The following is a 20237-nucleotide window of genomic DNA, read 5'->3' as shown; positions in this document are numbered from 1 at the left end:
GGATTCTGTGCACAGACTCAGTCATTCTGAAAAACCATGCAACTGCAACACTATAAGTACAATTTTTAATGTAGCAAGAGCATCTTCATAAAATTTGTCAAGCTTTCAGTAAATATGACAAGACTATTGTGTGCATAACCCAACTTTGTTTTATAAATTATTTATGAAATATTTGTCTGTGAGATCACAATACATTTACTAAGTTAGTTCAAATTTTCATTTGTATAACCTCTAGAACCTCCTAAATGAATATTGAAAGTTCTTCCTGCAAAAACTATTATATTTTATATTATTTTCTCTAACCCTAACACTGAGGTACTGACCTCATTTTACTACCACACAACACAAAAATATCAAAACCAAAATTAATCTTCTATTATTTCTAAAATGACTGCAGAGTGTAACAGACAATTACAAACTTGATTTTTACAGCAAAAGCTGAAAGATATTCATTAACTTTTATTTCATTACAGTTTCACTTAAATCCTTTCAGAGTATATGGCAGCTATTTATTAAGCAGAACAGCTCTGTGAAAACAAAAAATCAAGTTACTAGCATATGCTTGTTAAATAGCACTACCAACTCATGTGAATTAGAACCCTCTCTTTCTAGTGGTTAGAAATAATCCACTAACAAATCATAGAGAAAGACATTTTTGAAAGACAGGATGAAATGGAAAGGGAGTGGCATGTAGGTTTGACTTTCTTGTTTAGATCTTCATAAAACAAATAAATGTAGAGGTTATTAATTTACATTTTAGCTTGGGGTTACTTAATGTACAAGTGTGTAATCTATCAGAAAGTTAAATATATTATAGGAGTGGAAAATATACCTTATATGGGCAAGTCATAGTGACAAAGTATCAAGATACAAATACGTAATGACTGAGAATTTTTCAAGTATTCCTTTTTAAAATTAAGAAATTAAATTTTGTATAACATTAAAAGTTGAATTACAAAATATGTTCTGATGCCAGGCTTAGTGGAAAACATTGATAAATAAAGTAATTTGATTAAATTTTCAATCTCACTACGGCAACATGCACACTTTAACCCACCCATGTTTGAACAGTTAATATCTTTGCTCCACTCTTCACAAAAAGTACATGTTAGAAAATGTTCATGTTGAAAAATACATTTGCTCTCAACTGAGAGATTGAGAAATTTGCAAGTTTTCAACTCAAAGATTTTCAACTTTTAGAAAAACAAAACACACAAGGTACAGTACAAAGTATAACTTACCAGGGGCACTAGTGTGCACAGAGCTAAAACCATAAGTATTTTGTAGAATAACTGGGTTTTCTTCTTCACTAACTTGAGGGCTGTTCACAAAGTGTTACAAATACTGTTACAAAACTGTGTGTGCAGCAAAAAACAAAGCAATTAAAATAATTCATATCTTAGATCTTTTTACACACAGAATACAAATCTATTGGTATTACTATCATGTAATCCTTTCAGTAAGATATTTGAACAGTGAAAATCTAGGTTACCTGTTAATAATTAATTATCTTTTCACTTTTATACACTTATCTATTCTTTTTACATCTCACATTAGCTTATTTTTGGAAAACATACTAATTTGCTTTCACTTCATTTGTTTGCAACTTATTAATTCCTAACTGACTTCATCAGATAAAAACTTCTTTCATAGATATTTTAACCTTTGTTTTAATCACTTTCTATTAATCAAAGAACAATCAAAGTTTACAATAATATAACAATAAAACTTGTCCTATGTTTTTATGAACTTAACTACAAATGTTGTACTGTATTATGACACTTTAGATATACACAATTATAAGAACTATTCTTATTCAAAATCTCACCATAACCCAATGTTTCTCACTAATGTTTTGGTTTATCATTATGTTTATGATATAAGCATACAAAGAATTTTTTTTCCTCAATAACTCCACTCATTAGCACACCGACGTTGTCACACAAACTATATTAAATTTCACTTGGAATGAAGAAGTGTTAAAGTTATGTATTAAAACTTTCTGTAAAGTAAATAACACTTAAAACATAAGAGAGTAACAATTTAATACAGTTTATAAATGCTACACATGATATTTCAGAAGACAAGCAGCCAGACTGCAAGCCATTGTGTATGTCAAACCAAATATGATCAGTCTCATCACACACATGAATTCTTCAAGAGAAATAAGCTAACTGGATTTTCTCCCATGAAAATGTAATAATTCACTGATTTTCATTGCCTACATAGTTTCTAGTACATTTTTTATTATTTCTAATATTATTATCCTACAATTTGATTATTTATTATGTTTTTAACTATAAATATAACAAACTGTTGCCTATTACAATCTTAAGAAAGTATCTAACACTTTTAATGTGGAAGTTAACTTTACAGATACCTTTTTTTGCTTACTGTTTGATTCAACCAAGAACTCTCATATCCTGAATCTTCAGATTGTCTTTCTGAATAATTGGTGTTTGAGCAACTGCTGAGTGGTTGGAAGACTTGTGGTGCATCTAGACTAGTTCCATGGCTTGAAACTCTGAAAGGTTCTTTTGTCTCTGAATCACCTGATGAATTTGGAAACTGGTTCCAATTTTCTTTAACATGTTTTTCCTCATTTAAACTTGTCAGTAACGATTCCTTGGGAAATAAATCACTCTGAATTTCACAAGGAAAACCATTGTTTTCAGTAATTCTAATAAAGTTAGAAGGACAAATTCCTATTTTACCATCATCTTTCTTTGCTTGGTACCAATGTGGATTTAACTGTTTTAGAATTGTTATTGTTTCTCCTTCTTTCAAGTTCAGGTCACCCTCCTCTTGTGCTATAAAATCATATAGAACCCTTCCACTTTTGTAAAGTTGATTTTCTAGATCTGAGTTATCAAAACAGATACTTTCAGAGTCATTACAGTCAACAACAATGTCCACATATTTGGTGGGAAAAAGTCCAATTCTTCCATCAATTTCTCCTTCCATCCATTCATCATCCACATGCCTTATCAATTTAATTAACACACCAGAGTCAAACGACAACTCATTTGGATACTGAGCTGTAAAGGGAAACTGTGTTTTTCCATAAGGAGTTATTCCACTGTTCTTATTATGGTATCCAACATGTTTTGACTGAGATAAAGAATCTAAATCATAATAAATATTATCATTTAAAGGTTTAGTGAGCCAATCTGAAAAGGATTTGGTATTATTTGTTTCAGGCTCCAAAATCTCCAGAAGTTTTCCATCATTTCTAGCATATTTTTCTATAGGTGTTATTTTCTCTTCACTATCCATTTCTTCTAGCTTTGTGACAAAAGAAGCTGGAAACATTCCCGATTTTCCATGCCCTTCTCCTCTAGAAACAAAAAATGAAAATCCTCTCTCAAAACTGACCAGAAAAATCAAGTGAGTATCATCTGTACTATATGCTGCTGTACAATATTCATTTATTTTCATTAGCTCCAATAATATTCTCAGCTAACCATCTACATTTAAATTCAGAAATGTTACAGATTCATTTATGAGAATGCTGTACAAAGAAGTCCATGAGATAATGATTTACAATTAAAATAACTCTGAGATTATTATCTGAACAGGTTTTGTTTTAAAAGTAATTTTTAAAAAATTAAAAATTGTATTCATGGATCCTATTAGTCTTATGTTTTGTTTTTAAGTTAAAAAATGTTGCTGCATTAGCTTCTGTGTAAGGAAATGCATGTTGTAACATTGGAAATTAACCTATAACTGAAAAGCTATAGCTGCTATATATATATATAATTTTGTTCAAACACAATGTATCTATGTATGCAGAGATGCCAATTATTTCAAATGACTGAGCGTAATAATTGTAGACAGAGCCCTTTCACAGTTTTAGTCCTTTTAGATTTGCCAGAAACAAGACAATCTGGTGAATGAGGCCTCTTTTTTCCATCTTGTGAACGATCGCATTGGTGTTTCTATGCCACTTAGAAAACGAGATATACCCAGCTAAGCGAGCGATGATTGGCTGACAAGCACTGATGACATAACTATGGATTCCTCCACGTACCCAGTAAGAAGCACCACACAAACTATTGGTAGATGTTGGAGATACAAATATTTATTATTTCAAGTACAAACATGATTATCGCAAGTAACCATTTGGACTATGTCTTTTATTTTTAATCAAAATTTATTTGTATCTCACTCACTAGAAATTTCCTTTTCACCCCTTTCAAGCCCTGGAGGAACAATTTTTCACTTTATTGTGTAGGCCTATATAATATATAATAATTTGGGAGTTGCAACAAGTTGTAACATTTGTCTGTATGAGCATATAGTCGTAATGTATACACCAATATCGTACTGATTACGCTCACATTTTAATGGTTGGCACCTCTCTCTCTGTCTGTCTGTGTCTGTGCATGTGTAGGATTATTGTTAAGATTCACAGCCATCAAATGGAACAGAATATAAATAAAGTTCATGAAAAAGTAAACTCCACCGATTTAATCTTCACAGCGTTACAATTATTTTCAAGCAACTTGCTAATATTATAAATAGCGTTTCGACAACACTATGTAACACAGTTTTTACTTTTTCTTGTTCCTGGGCAGAAAGTTTATGCCTAAAGTAAACTTTGCTTTTATGACCTGGGAGCATATAACAAAAACATGATGGGATACTATATTTGGGGGCTGATATATGAAAGTGATTTACATTACAGTTGCAAATCTCTAAAAACTAGTCACTTCTAAACCTTTTTGTTAATTTTTGAATAACTTTAGTATAAATACATGTAAATCTTCATTCATATGTTGTTTTATTCAGAATCTTATGTGAATGAAAATGTGCAAATTTGCCCACTTTTACATATAAAATAGGTTGATTTCTAAATTTCATTATCCAGGTCACAAAAGCAAAGTTTGAAGGGAATGATGACCATTTTCAGTATTTTTACAACATAAGCAATGAAGAAATAACACATACTATCTGGGAACAAAATTTTGTTACATACTGTTATCAAATATACATATAAGAATATGCAGCTCCTTTGTACAATGTTAATCCAAGTACAATTGGAAAACTGAAATTACCGTATTTTCATCTTTATTTAAACAAATATGTCTATTTATTTACTTCCAGACTCTTACATCCAGTTCAGTGCAATTACTCACAAGACAAACTAAATTGATTTCATCATAAATGATATCACAGTTTAACTCTGAAACGTATTTGTGGAAAGCAAAATAGCGGATACATTTTACAACCAGATTATCTGTACCAAGGAACTGAGCCTTCTCAGAAATATAATGAAAAAGAAACAAAACTAAGTATCAAAACTGTATCTAAAATCAAAATTGAAGATAACAACTTACATTTTAAAGAAGGTATATACAGTCATGTGAAAAAAGTAGGATACCCTATGAAAGCCTGTGTATTTTTGTAACATTTCTGGATATATAGATATTTAATCTCAATTTTAACAATACTGAGAGATTATAGAAATATAACTAAACAATTACAACTGCAGAAAAGACTTTTCAAGATCTTCTGTTAATGTCATGCTACAAAAATGCATATTCGAACTGAGGAAAAAGTCAGGACACCCTACCCCCTAATAGCTAGTGTTATCCCCTTTGGCTGAAATAACTGCAGGTAGATGCTTCTTATAGTCATCTACCAGTCTCTGACATTGGTCTGAAGAAAGTTTGCCCCACTCCTCACTGCAGAATTCTGTCAGCTGTGAGATGTTTGAGGGTTTTTGCATGTACAGTCCAATTCAAATCACCCCACAGCATCTCAATGGGATTAAGATCTGGGCTTTGACTCAGCCATTCCAGGACTCTCCATTTCTTAGTTTTCAGCCAGTCCTTGGTGGATTTACTGGTATGTTTTGGGTCATTGTCCTGTTGCAGGGTTCAGTTCCGCTTGAGCTTTAATTTTCGTACAGATAGTCTCACATGATCCTCAAGCACCCTCTGATACACAGTAGAATTCATGGTAGATTTTATGATTGTGAGCTGTCCAGGTCCTGCTGCAGCAAAGCAGCTCCAAATCATGACACTTCCAACTCTATGCTTCACAGTTGGTATGAGGTTCTTTTCCTGGAGTGCTGTATTTGGTTTACACCAAACATGTTCTGGTGTCCAGATAGTTCAATTTTGGACTCATCTATCAAAGAACATTATTCCAGAAGTCCTAGTCTTTGTCTACATTCTCCCTGGCAAACTTCAGTCTGGCCTTGATATTTCTCTTAGAGAGCAAAGGTTTCCTCTTTGCACACCTCCTATGCAAGTTACACTTGTGTAGTCTCTTTCTGATTGAAGAGGCATGCACTTTCACATCAACAGTAGCCAGAGCCTGTTGTAGGTCCCGTGATGACATTTTAGGGTTTTTGGAGACCTCTTTTAGCATCTTGCGATCTGCTCTCGAGGTGAACTTGCTTGAATGACCAGACCTGGGCATGTTGGCAGTTGTTTTGAAAGCCCTTCACTTGTTCACTATTTTCTGGACAGTGGAATGACTGATTTCAAACTCTTTTGAGATCATTTTATATCCCTTACCAGACTCATAAGCTGCTACAATTTTTTTTCTAAAAGCCTCAGACAGCTCTTTTGCTCTCACCATGGTGCTCACTCTCACTTCAACAGTCAGGAGCACTCCAAACTAAATGTCTGAGGTTTAAATAGGGCAAGCCTCATTCACAATGCTGAGTAACAATCTTCTAATCACGTGCACCTGGTGTGATACACCTGTGAGTTGAGCCATTTTATATGGGTATAAATGTGGAGGTGTCCTAACTATCTCCTCAGTTAGAATATGCATTTTTGTCAAATTACATTTCCAGAAGATCTTGAAAAGTCTTTTCTTCAGTTTTATTTGTTTAGTTATATTCCTATAATCTCTCAGTATTGTTAAAGCTAAGATTAAATATTTATATATCCAGAAATGTTACAAAAATACACAGGCTTTCATAGGGTATCCTAATTTTTCCACATGACTGTATATCCCCTTATATACTGTGGTTTTTACATAGGAAACAAAGGTTGAGCTTTTAATCAATACAACTGACTTGAACATAAAGAAAACTATAGAAAACATTTGATACCTTAAAGTCACAATAAGTATAATAGCCATATATTTCTTCTTTCAGTGTTTATAAATTTGTCTGGTTATCAAGTAATTGGGGCTAGTTAAAAATATTAAGCACAGGTTTAAATTTTTTCTCTAAATATATGTTCCTGTTATTACAGATAATTTAATTTTGTTTATTTAATCTATGGTATATAACCCTTCCTTCTTATCTTAAACTGGAGAAACAAAATTAAATGGTAATAATTTTAACATACAGCTAAAAATTTAGGTAATACACTATTTCACAATGTTTCCAAGTTTTCATGATAATTGTGGTAATGATAGTGATAATTTTGTTTAGACAATATCTTTATTATTTTAGACTTAAGGTCAAGGATTTTGTTTAGTATTAGTAAAAGTGCTGATGATAAGACAAGAATTCAGATGGATTTTTTTCCTATAATACATAAAGAAAATATCACTTATTGCTCAGTTGTTTTTCATATTAATTCTTCTGTATATCTTGATGATAAATTCATTTCCAATAATTTTTTGTTCTTATTCTCACAACATTAAATATCCAAAATGTCATAAATTAAAGTCTTTAACACTATCTGACAATAAAAATATAGCTTCTTTTGATATTGTGTATCTATTCTGTGAAGTCACTGAAAATGAAGCCATCAGCTATTCTGAAGACAGGTTAATTCAGGTTAACATTTCTCTATCATAAAGTTAGAAACATCATACACCACTTTTCCTTAATAAAGGATCCTAGGGTACAAGTTACAACATGGGATTATAAAATGTATCTTAGATTTGGGAGGTGTCTAGGATACATTTTATAGTCCTATGTTATAGCTTGTACCCCGGAATCCTTTTTAAAAATATGCAGCGTATTTTATTTTACGTTAATATGTTTTGTTTATGGCTTGAAAATTTATGGTTTATATATATAGATACACACAAATAAATAAATAGGCTGATAGCAATAACTGGCTCATAGAGGTCACCACTCCATCTACTAAACCTGACCAGCCAAACAAAGTACCATACTAAGTAAGGTTTAAGAATTACCTGTACCATTTATCCACAACTTCAGTAACTGTAATGATCTCTCCTTTCTTAAGATCCATTTCTTCTGGCAACTGTGCTTTCATATCCATCTTAACTCTTACTTTAAAACATACATTTGTTTGTTTTGCAGTGAATTTTATGCTGGACATATCAAGCTTCCACACATGTGTCAGTGGAAAGATACCATTTTGACCACTACTCTGACCATACCACCAGTTGCTGTCCAATGGATACTCACCAATAATTAAATCTCCTGTAACATAGATAGATACAACATATGTAATTTAGAATATAACTGCTACAAGTATGTATACAAGATTCTAGAATTACATAATTCTTAAAATTTGATGCACAAAAGTATAAATCTGAATAATTTTCCAATTAAATGCAAACTTTTACATGTATAAATGCTATTTAACATTTATGACAAACCATTATTGTTACATAAACAATAAGTAAAAACAATCTAACTTTGATCACAAAAAAACTGCAATATACAGTGAACAAATACTAAACCACATGATCATAAAAATTGGAAATTGCAATTTACTACTCAAGTTTGAGAAATTGAAAAAAATTGACCTTTCAATGTTTTTAATGCCTTAAATATTTTTAAGTGACTTACATATACTTTGTAACTTCAGTAATATTACAGTTATATCAAAAAATTTACACATAATCAAACATAGTGAAACAAATAATGAAGGTATACATAAAATTATGTAACCTAACAAGGTGAGTTAAGACTTTTTTTAAAAATCTTTAACCATTTAAATTTACTGCCACATTTGTATATACTTCTCACCAAAACCTTCTTATTGCTACAACACTACAAATAAGTTGTTTGTACAACTCTATTTCATTTTCAGCAGGAATAAACTCTCAGACAAACTGCATGTCAAACCCTTAATAACAGACAGATAACTAATCCACTAATTGAATTGAAAAGACAGTACATTTTTGTGCTTTATAAATTCACAATACTTAGAATATTTTAATTGTTAAAGCAGTAGTTAAAGAATTTATATAAACTAAAACCACTATAAAGTTATAAATATAATAAGCTTACAAGTACTAGAATAACCAAGTTTAATTTGAACAAACTATTGCAGGTGTTTGAGGATATACTTATAACAAACTTAAAATAACATGTATAAATTCTTTATCTGGTTGTTAGTTAATAAAATCTGTTATGATTTCCATGGAACAGTAAGGATTACACTAATTTTATAAAATAACCAAAAAATGTTTAAATGTTTCATATTAAAGCATTTTATAGTTAAAACAACTAAACTTTGTCAAGAGTAGTTTATAGTGTAATAGTTTTTCTCCTTCAGTTTTAACTACATACAAAATTCTTACCAAACTTTTAGTTTTCCAAATTGAAATTAACTTTTTAATGGGTCCAACGAGTCACAAAAAATCACTTTGATGATGTAATCATCATCTAAAACAAATAACCACACACTTCTGGCTTCAGATATCATATGACAGATATATTTAGAAAAACAAATTACAAACAGCTTTCAGTTATAGAAATGACACAAATTAGTAGTACTGTACGCACTGATATTTGGGTTTCATCGTACATGTGTAAATGGTTTGTTCTCTTATCACAATTACACAAATATGTCAGTGCATGACAATCAAATGACACATGTATACATAAAAAAAAAAACACTTGGCAAACTTTCAACTACAAAGACAGTGCTATTAAACACCATAAGTCAACTTTTTTTTTCTTTGATACACATTCTAATTTTTTACATCTTAGAAATTATATTTTTATGTTAAACAATTCATGGTTAAAATCATTTTTCTTTTCATTTTACAACCAGTCTCTCTTACATTTTCTAAAGGAAGTTTATAATGTTTACTTTGTCTAGTATTCTTATCAGTTTGAATCACATCAACTTAAGAGCTGGAAGACATTTATTATCTTATCTTAGACAATACACAACAGTAGCTAGAAAAATATTTTCTCATATATTTTAATATAAATACAATATTTTTAACAAATAGAATTAAACCAGAAGTATGGTACTTGCTAATTATACTATCACCTGATGGTGTTCTTGGGGATAATTTGATAGCTTTTGCACTTGTTATAGATTAAACAAAGTGGATGAATGTATTTTTATGTTATTTTTGGTCACATAAGTAAAATAACTTTCAGATTGTTAAATTGTTATTTGTTTATTGTACAATACAAAACAGTAGAATATAGAGGGACTTCTATTGACTTGTTGGAACAAGGTTTATAATGCAATTCCATGCAGATCCTAAGGAGATCAAAAAAATATTAAAATCAGGTCCCTGAAAGACATCATCTTACTCTGCACACTTTGAATGTTTTATACTATTTTTATAAATGTATCTTACCTAGTTGTGACAAGAGCTTACACATTAATTATATGTAACACAAATTTTTAAATTAAACATTTTTGTGAATTAAAATAAGGATGCATGTGCATGTATCAAACACTAGGTTTGCTTATCTGAGGTCAAAGCATGTACCCTCAATCCAGCCTCAATTTTCCATTGTGTGCTTGCTTTTACGAATGATTCTCAATTCAAGATGAACTACCCGTACTGGTTAAGCATCCAACACAAATAGTACATTTGCATAAAAGAAACAGACCAATTCAACATAAGATTGTGTAAACAAGTAAGCATGGTAAATAGTGAGTGTAAATGTGTTAAACTGAGGAGGGAAAAGCTAGATATTTAAGAACTGTCACTTCAAAATGAAATCAAAATTTGAACAAATTATTGCTGCAGGCAATTGTTCACGTTGCCTTTTGCAACAAAAGATTGGAGTGTAATTCTTTTATCCGATCTGAAATTCTAAAATATTTGAAAGGTGATAAACAGAAAGAATAAAGAAAATGAAAGGGTCAAAGTGTAAAAAAGAAAACTCAGCCAGAAGACGTACCATAAAAATAAAAGAAAAAGATCAGTCAAAAACCAGTTACAAGAATTTCCTGGGGTGAAAATTGAGAATGATAAAATGTTCTGTCAAAAGTGTAGACAGTTTCCAGAACTTTCAGATGGAGACTTGTCCCAGTTAAAGACAAGAGTGCAAAACACATAAAAGAAACTTTGAACATAATAAGAATGCCAAATAAATTATATGTATTAAATATGGAAATGTTTTAGACAAATCCATAGAAACACAGCTGATAAAAAGTCTAATGAGACTGAATGGAAAAACAAACAAACAAATAGTGTTTCATATGAGAAACTTTAACACAACTTACTAATATCATGTAGCAACAAGAAAAGAATTCTTCAGTTTGCAAAGATAAGTTCTACAAAGCAAAAATTGTGCTTACGATGCTAAAATGTATCGTGGGTATATGCATGAATTTAAAAACGTCTTGAAAAGTGTATTCAAGTTGTATTATTATTATTCCAAAATACATAGATAAAAGTAAGAATGCATAGAAAGGAATTGTTACTTAAATGATTTTAATACAGAAGTTTTTAATTTTCTTTGCTTCATGATAAGACTGGCCAAATTTCCTTTCCCTTTTTAAGAGAAGAAATATCTGATTTCTAAAGTAGAAATGAGAGTGAATGAATTGAAGGAAAAGCCTTTAAACATGAGAATCAGGGCAAGAAATTGAGAGTACTACTGAGTTAAACAGAAAAGATGCATTTACAGTATTGGAAGTGACTTGGCTCAGAGAAAAACAACAAAAAACCATAAAACAAGAGAGAAAATAAATGCTGACACTGATGAACTGTTTTCAGCCAAGTTTTGTCTAAAAAGAGAGATTAATAAAACACCTTGGAGGACACACACACTGTTCAGCACATTCACTTTTCACCTTTGGCTGTGTAAAGTGGCTGCAAAGATGAAAATCATTTTGGAAAATATCTTGAACTAGAAAATATAAATCATTAGATATCTCAACAGACGTGTTATAGATGCATATAAAAGCATTTTTGATGAACCAGGATGCTGAGAATTTAAAACCCCTTGGTAAACATTATGTTGACAATTTCTCCATCAAAAGCAGAATGGTAAGAGAGATTTAACCAATATAATAAGATTAAGACATGGACAAAGATATTTCTAACTCAAGAAACTTTGTTCTTGTAAGAATCAAGATAGTTGGGTTTATTTCAGAAGATAATAATCCAACAAAAAGCATCATGAAAGGGTTATAGAGTGGCAAAAGGATAACACACACCAAATGCCAAAAATGTTTTGGTCCAAGGGAAAGTACCATAATCATAAAGGCTATACCTGATAAAAGTGAATCAAAGTAAACAGTGGAAAACTGTTTAAGTTACGCATATAGTTAAGACTACAAAGCTCAAGATTTTATAAGTATTATAGTTGCATTAACCATTTTCTTTTGCTACTAGAACAAACTGATTTTCATGTTACTATATATATCTTCCACTTATGGCAACTCTTGTTCTTGTTCACTGCTTCCTGTAGGTTGTTAAGACTTTTCAAATTTTGTAGGTAGAAAATGTGAAACAAAATTTTTTAGGAGATTGTAATAATCAAAAAATCATAAATTACTATACTGATACCACAGAATGCCACTATAATTTATAAATTTAAGTAACTAAGCTATATTTTGTCTCAAAAAATATGGAATTACAAACAGATTAAAGATGAAATCTACCTGCTTGAAATCTATCAGCATTGCATACCACTGATATTCGGCACTGTTTTTGGAAAAATGTGACAAAGGAAAGTTGACAATGGTAAATTTTGCTGGCCTATGAAAGAATTACTTTGTTAAACTATAGCACAGTACTAACAACAATTAGAAAATATGACTGAACTCTATGGTATGAAGAAAGTCCAAACTTTAATGGCACATAACAATTAAGCAGAAGTAGCTACTTCTAGCCAAGTGCTTCAAGTCATAAATACTAATTCTAATACACTTGTTGTTCTATACTATTTGGAAATTAATCTTAATATTCTAATATTGAGTTGGAGATATGTGTGTGTGTGTGTGTGTGTGTTTTTTTCTTTTCAACATAAGTGTTTTCATTGTTTCCTTATCTTAATTTTTGGTAAAATCATCATTATTCTGATTTTAAAGTGTTGATAATTTGAAGCTTTGTTGAGAAATATTTTTGTTCCTAATACAAGAAAATGTACATGAAATGATGTAACATTCATGTAGGTGAGTAACATCTATGAGAGTTATTTTTTACATTAGCAGTAAATAACTGAGAAGATTTAAAATTCAATTGTGATTAAATACAGCTAGGCACATTTGAGGTTTTGTCATAGTGTATCATGTTACTTTCCAGCTTACAGAATTAGTGTATAGATCAACAGAGTATGAAGGACATATTCATTTTCCACAATATACATATATAACATAACATAATATAATATACATAATAACTTTTATTGTTAATAAAAATACGAACATCGTGTACAGTTTATTATCAACAACTTGTCAAAGCAACTCGCAGTAACTATAAACTTTCCAAAATGATAAAGATACTATAAAATATTGTCCTCCCAATTAACAGTCATAACTATAGAACAGACAATATAAAACTAAGAGATTTATAAATGAATTACAGTTTAAATTCAAAAGTACTATTCCAAATATGCGGGTAACATTGATTGTTGGTTTAACGTCCAAATATACCTTCCTAACCTTTTCTAAACTCCAAATCATCTTCCAACTGACCAAAAAAGGATTCCACAGCAGCAAACAATTGCTGATCTTCTGTTACTGGGGGAACTTCTAATTTTAAGACAAATCCAGAAGGAAAGTTACCAGTTCCTTTGTTGGACACACCATACAGCCAGTACTTGTCTATGACCTGAAGAACCTGTACAACATCTCCAACTTCAAGCGGTAGCTCTCCTTCCATAGCAGTCTTGAATTCATAAACAGCTCTACCGACACTACCGGTTTCCATATCCTGAAAACAAAATATAAACACATATTTTTCATTATGTAAAGACTGTACCATAAATAAACGTAAAGTTTGTCCTCTTGAAACCATCCATCAAATACAAAGATATTGCTATGAATTTAAATAAAACATTTCTTATTCACAAACCCAATCAAAAAGTAATGATAAGACTTAATCTGACAGAATTCAAAACCTCCCTTAATACAATATTCCATATAAGAATCAAATGAAGGTTAACATAATTTTGATTAAAATCAAGTGTTCAATCAAGAGATTCATAATGTTTTAACCTTTGACACTTGTTACCAAGCCATTATTCAAACATATTTATTAACTTATCATGGAAATGTAATACTCTACTGTCAGAAAAATTCATTAATATTAATATTTGGATTAGGTTATGTATATTAATGTGGCAGCATATTTAAACAGTATCCATACATTTATGTTGAAAGTTTTTTCCTCACACTATATTTTTTGCATTGTGTGTGTGTGTGTGTGTGTGTGTGTGTAGAGAGTATGGCTTATAAAGTATAGCTTCTTGAAGGCAATCATGATAATTACAGTAATTGAAAACTAGTTACGATACATCTAGGATCTGATAAAATGTTTCTGTCAAAATTCAAATGTTGCATTTCAAGATACCAAGTTTAAATGCATTCTAACAGTTTAACTTAATATTCCTAAAAATGAGGACTTTTACATTATTGGTTAATAAACATTTTTCAAGTAACATGAAATACAAATTACAAATATAAAATAGCACCAAATGAACTATAAAAAAAACAAATGCAAGAAAGCATCAAGATAAATAATTAAACCACTATTTTACAATTCTCTAACTATTTCACTTAGATGAAACTACACACACAATTTCACCAGGAACTGTACTTTTAGAATTTTTGCATAGAACTTACAATTGATTGTTGTCAATTTTCAAGTTGAAAACACAGTAATTACACAATTATCTCTGTTTTTAAATGTTAATTTCATTTATTAGAAACCATACAAGAAAAGTAGATACTTGTAAAGTAATATTTTTCAGTTATTTCATTTCATAGAAATTTACTGTAGTTTTCACTTATTAATAGAATATTTAATGGTTAACATGGCTCATTAAGCATTTCATACAGTTTGTGGTGCAGTAATACATTTTTATGAACTCAGTCTCCAACAAGACTTTACTTGGTGGTTTCAAAAAATGTCTTAAATACAAGTTTAAGATATGGGCATTAATACAGATTCAGTAAAGGCAGTGCTACTTTAATAGAGTAGTAGACCTATGAAACAGTTTTCCTTCAGATATGGTAAACGTTCCAACATCGAAAAAATTTAATAGAAGTTTGGAAGAATATTTCAGAAATCAGGGTTGGATATAACATGATCAGTTTTGTATTTAATTTGGAGTAAGATGGTGGTAGAATATTGAATATCATACATGTAGATGGGACATTTGGGTCATTCCATGTCAAACCATCCAGGTGACTGCAGGTGACCCCCACAGAATGCCTTGAAAAAATTCACTTGTGCTCATCGACCCATATAATGAAAAACTGCCAAAGATTAGATCAATATCTCTAATAGTTTCTGATTTACAGCCCTGAAATTTTTTTTCTTTTTCATTTTTGGGCAAATTTGGCTGCTTAAAGCTGCAAGAGTAATGGTGGTAGAAGGCTGAAATTTGCTACACTGACTGAATTAATCTCACAGAATTCAAAACTGGTCTCAAACCAAGTTTATCTCTCTTATGATTTGCATAGTGAGGCTGTAAAATCACCTGAAAACCAAAAATCATAAAAAAACATTGGTTATGTGATAAGCCATAGCTCTAAGACTTAATATAATACAAAGCTGAATTTTTTTCAAATATCCTATAACATATCAGTTGATAAATCAGCAATTGTTGTAATTAAAAGTCTATGAGATCTCCTATAAAAATATTTAGTTGCAAGCACCTTTTTATGATATAGCTAAAAATAGTCCTACTTCAGGCCACGGTTTGACCATGTCACCAGTTATTCAGCCTTTTCAGATTTTTACCATATATTCTTACATTTCGGAATATGATCTACAAAAAAATCAAGATGGTGTTCAACCTACTTTTTGAGTTATAATTTTTTGAAGTATCCTCTGACCATACATTTTTTACTTGAAAAAAAACCTTCAATTCAGGTGTGTTACTGTGTGGAAATATATCCATACAATTTTGAAAAATATCTGTCAGAATTTTATGAATACCACTGAAATATTCTAACCAGCCTTTTACAATGTTAAATAATGAAGTTGTAAGAAACAAGAAAGAATTAATTCATGTCTGAACAACTTTATTGGCATAACTAGTTAGATCACATGCCAATGCAAATATATTGTGTATGAATTACAGTTATGCAGATATGGCTGAGTTTAAGATTCATAATATAATAAATACAAAGGTAAATCACACACATAAAGCACAGTGCTACAACAGGGGATAACTGAGAAAGATTATCGTCACACCAAACTGAAATAATCGTGATAATGAAATGTTTGAAAAACTGCTTTGGTGATAAATTAACCTTAACAACATCAAATAAACATTGCTTTGTTCAGACAGCTTGAATAAATTTTTGAAATTTGAGTTTGATTATGTTGAGATCACTGACTTAGAACATAGTGGTGAGCACTACTGCCTTGCATGGTAGGTGGGTGCATTTATCAGACAAAGAATATGTTGGAAAGGAATCCAGCTTTCATCTTTACATGACCTTACAGGCCATGAGAACAATTTGTTTCTTGATTTCTTCATAAATGACACCAACACATCTGAATGTCCATCTGATCTATCTTTTATGTTTCCCACATACCATTCATGATTGTATATGCATGCCACATATTTCCCTGGCTGATAATTGTCATTGCTATCATTAGACCCTATTTGCGCTGCTGCAGCATCACTTTCACTGCTACTACCAACAGTTACAACTGTGTACACATCATCATTTGATAGCCTTCTCATATACAATATGTTGGTAGAGTGGGGAATAAAGCTATGATGTGACCTAATACCTGCCACAGTTTTACATGTTTCAAAGCACTCAAGTTAATCAAACATTACACAATTCTGCAGGACTGATTCCTGATTGACAAGAAAGAACTGAATGCCCTGAATGTAGTCCTTTGCTCAATGGTACAAAGAGACACTTAAAATTTGATTATTTATAGGCAATTGAAGGCTTGCACAAGCCACCAGTCTCTTCACCATACCTCCAACTCCATTGCATGGACTTTTCCCAAGCCTGGTGGCAAAAAAAAAAATGACATTCAGCAGACAACTGATAATCTTCAAAATGGTAGCATAGATTTACAAGATGTTTAACATTCTTGTATTGGGAAGCTGCATCATTGCTGATATAAATTATCTCTCTGTGTTTGGATATTTCTGTTTAACATGGCTTAGTATGGATATATTTGCATACAGTAACACACCTGAATTGAAGGTTTTTTTTTCAAGTACAAAACGTATGGTGAGAGAATACTTTAAAAAATTATAACTCAAAAAGTAGGTTGAACACCATCTTGATTTTTTTGTAGGTCCTTCAAAGATGTAAGAATATATGGTTAAAATATGAAAAGGCTGAATAACTGGTGATATGGTCAAACTGTGGCCTGAAGTATGGCTATTTCTAGCTACATCATAAAAAGTTGCATGCAGCTAAATTTTTTCACAGGAGATCTAATACACTTTTAATTGCAACAATTGCTGATTTATCAACTGATATGTTATAAAACATTTGAAAACAAAATTCAACTTTGTATCATATTAGTCTTAGAGCTGTGGCTTATTAAATAAACCAATGTTTTTTTATGATTTTGGGTTTTTGGGCAATTTTACAGCCTCACTATGCAAATCCTAAGAGAAATAAACTTGGTTTGAGACCATTTTTGAATTCTGCGAGATTAATTCAGTCAGTGTAGCAAATTTCAGCCTTCTACACCATTACTCTTGCAGCTTTAAGCAGCCAAAGTTGCCCAAAAATGTATTTGCCAAAAATGAAAAAGAAAAAAAATTTCAGGGCTGTAAATCAGAAACTATTAGAGATATTGATCTAATCTCTGGCAGTTTTTCATTATATGGGTAGATGAGCACAAGTGAATTTTTTCAAGGCATTTTTAAGGGGTCACCTGGAAAATTTTCCAAATTCTGGATGATCTGACATGGAATGACCCATTAAGCTCCTTGCTATCTCCTGGAAATAATATATGTATGCTAAGTGATATAAAAGCATTCATATTACAATACTGTAATTTGAAACATTAAACTTCACAGATCCAAATTACTACATGTAATATTACACAAGATTCCATGTTGTGTTTGTTAAAGATGGGAAATTCTGGCAAACATTTTTTTTCTTTATGGCAGATCTACTTTATCTTAAAGCTGACCTATTACTGTACCTCTAACAATTTTTTTCTCATTCAAATTAATGTATTTCTTTTATGAAACATCTATTTAAATGAAAAATATTTCAATAAATGAACTTTTAAAATACAAGATGAACTTCATTCAGACTCTTCCTAAGAAGGCCTTGAAATTAGCAGCAGCTTGAGAGCCAATGGTCCCACAAAATACCTTGGTTGTCTGTCTGATGCCTTAAAATCAAAAGAACCTAAGTGTTTCTTAATCAAGCAGATGATATAACTAAAAATATAAAAACTTCAAAGTTATGGAATTTCCATTACACTATGATAGAGTTTGAGTTATGTGAAATGTTTGTCCAATAAATAGGGTGAAATACCCAACTATAATTGCCCAATGATATGGTGGTATTTTGAAAGCTATAAGTAGTCTATTATGGAATGGTGCATTATCCCTTTTGTGATGAGTCACAAGTCAAAAGCCACATCATTGCATTTGTTGACTTGCATTCAAAAGTTTATTGAACTACTATTTTATGAATTTACATCAGTAAATTTGAAATCAAATTTTACATTATAATTCAAACTTTAATATGCGACTTAATTTCTTAATTTAAAGTAACTATTAAAAAAATACATCCAAATTCAGATTTTAGCATGTCACAAAGTATAACGAATGCAACATTGTTTAAAATTGTTTTTTTATGTTAAAATACTATGCCTATAGTTTTGTACAAATTAGGAACTCATTGACTGTATATTACAAAATACTAGTCCACTAAAACACAGCTGAAACAGGGAAGACTAATGGTCAGTTTTATATTACTGGATAAGTAACATGAGTACAATGAAAATTATGTAATGTTAGCTAGGCATGACTGGAAGGTCAATATAATAGAAAATAATAAATATATATGTAATTATATTGCATTATGAGACTTAAGCAACTTAGACTAAAATTTTGTGTTTTTAGGTTATAATATGTAGTCATTCTAGCAGAAGAAAAGCATAATTTATAGTTATTTCCTATTTCTTTAATGATGTTTACAAGGTTGGTCAAGTAATGGACCCCACGGACCCCACATAGTTAGAGTACAGAACATAAAATTTAGTCTCACTGAAAACAAACGTTTGAAAAGATTTTAGGATGTTATAGAGATTATGCAAATAATATTTGAGAATTTGGAGATGAATAATAATCTTAAATCATAATGTGAAATCATTTTGCACTCAGATTATTAACAAAACAGGTTCTATTTTCATAAATAAATATTTAGTAAAAAATATTTCATTGAAAAGTCTAATTTTCTGTATACAAAATACTTGTAATCTTTACTGAATGTCTATCTAATTTTATGGAAATACACATACTGTATTAAAAGTTATAGTGCAAATACTTAACGTGCAAATGTGTAGAGAAACTCGTGTATATTATATGAAGCCCATAGCAAGAGGGTAAATTACTATGACAAATAGAATTTCAATTTGGTATGAAACCCATCTGTACAAAACAACTACTGGCTGTTCATGCTAATAGACCACTAACAACATTTTCTTCATTGCTAATAGTTTCAGATTCATACTCTTCTTGACATTTCTTGTAAAATATTAATCCACTGTCTTTATCGTAGTGTAACCAGTTACTATACTTCTACAGCATGTCCCTGTATTGGCTTTGCCTCTTTTTCCTTTTTATACTCATGAACCCATTGCCTGTTTTCTGTCACATTACTTTTTGGATCAACATTTGTTGTTGTTTTTTCATTTAAAATTATTTTTGACTTTGGCAATTTTTGTGTTGACTTTTATGCCAT

At 30.7% G+C, this 20237-nt stretch overlaps 1 protein-coding gene across 8 annotated transcripts in view; it reads right to left on the bottom strand.

The window, feature by feature from the left end:
• LOC143223238 (rho guanine nucleotide exchange factor 38-like) overlaps positions 1 to 20237 on the bottom strand; it is an 81003-nt gene that overhangs the window by 57490 nt on the left and 3276 nt on the right. For 4 of the 8 annotated variants that reach the window (XM_076450904.1, XM_076450905.1, XM_076450903.1 and 1 more), the window contains exons 2-5: positions 13764 to 14034; positions 8116 to 8368; positions 2381 to 3337; positions 1242 to 1321 (exon numbers count right to left, since the gene is read on the bottom strand). In XM_076450904.1, coding sequence (XP_076307019.1) covers positions 1242 to 1321; positions 2381 to 3337; positions 8116 to 8368; positions 13764 to 14031 — 1558 coding nt within the window. In that variant the 5' untranslated portion in view covers positions 14032 to 14034. Of the gene's footprint in view, positions 1 to 1241; positions 1322 to 2380; positions 3338 to 8115; positions 8369 to 9477; positions 9588 to 12761; positions 12855 to 13763; positions 14035 to 20237 lie in introns of those variants that run through there. The other 4 variants (XM_076450907.1, XM_076450910.1, XM_076450908.1 and 1 more) reach the window with 4 other exon arrangements.

The sequence above is a fragment of the Tachypleus tridentatus genome, chromosome 8, assembly GCF_004210375.1.
Source record: "Tachypleus tridentatus isolate NWPU-2018 chromosome 8, ASM421037v1, whole genome shotgun sequence".
NCBI classification, from domain to species: Eukaryota; Metazoa; Arthropoda; class Merostomata; order Xiphosura; family Limulidae; genus Tachypleus; species Tachypleus tridentatus.
The sequence above is the reverse complement of the archived record's forward strand: the minus strand, read 5'-3'. Positions and strand labels throughout refer to the sequence as shown.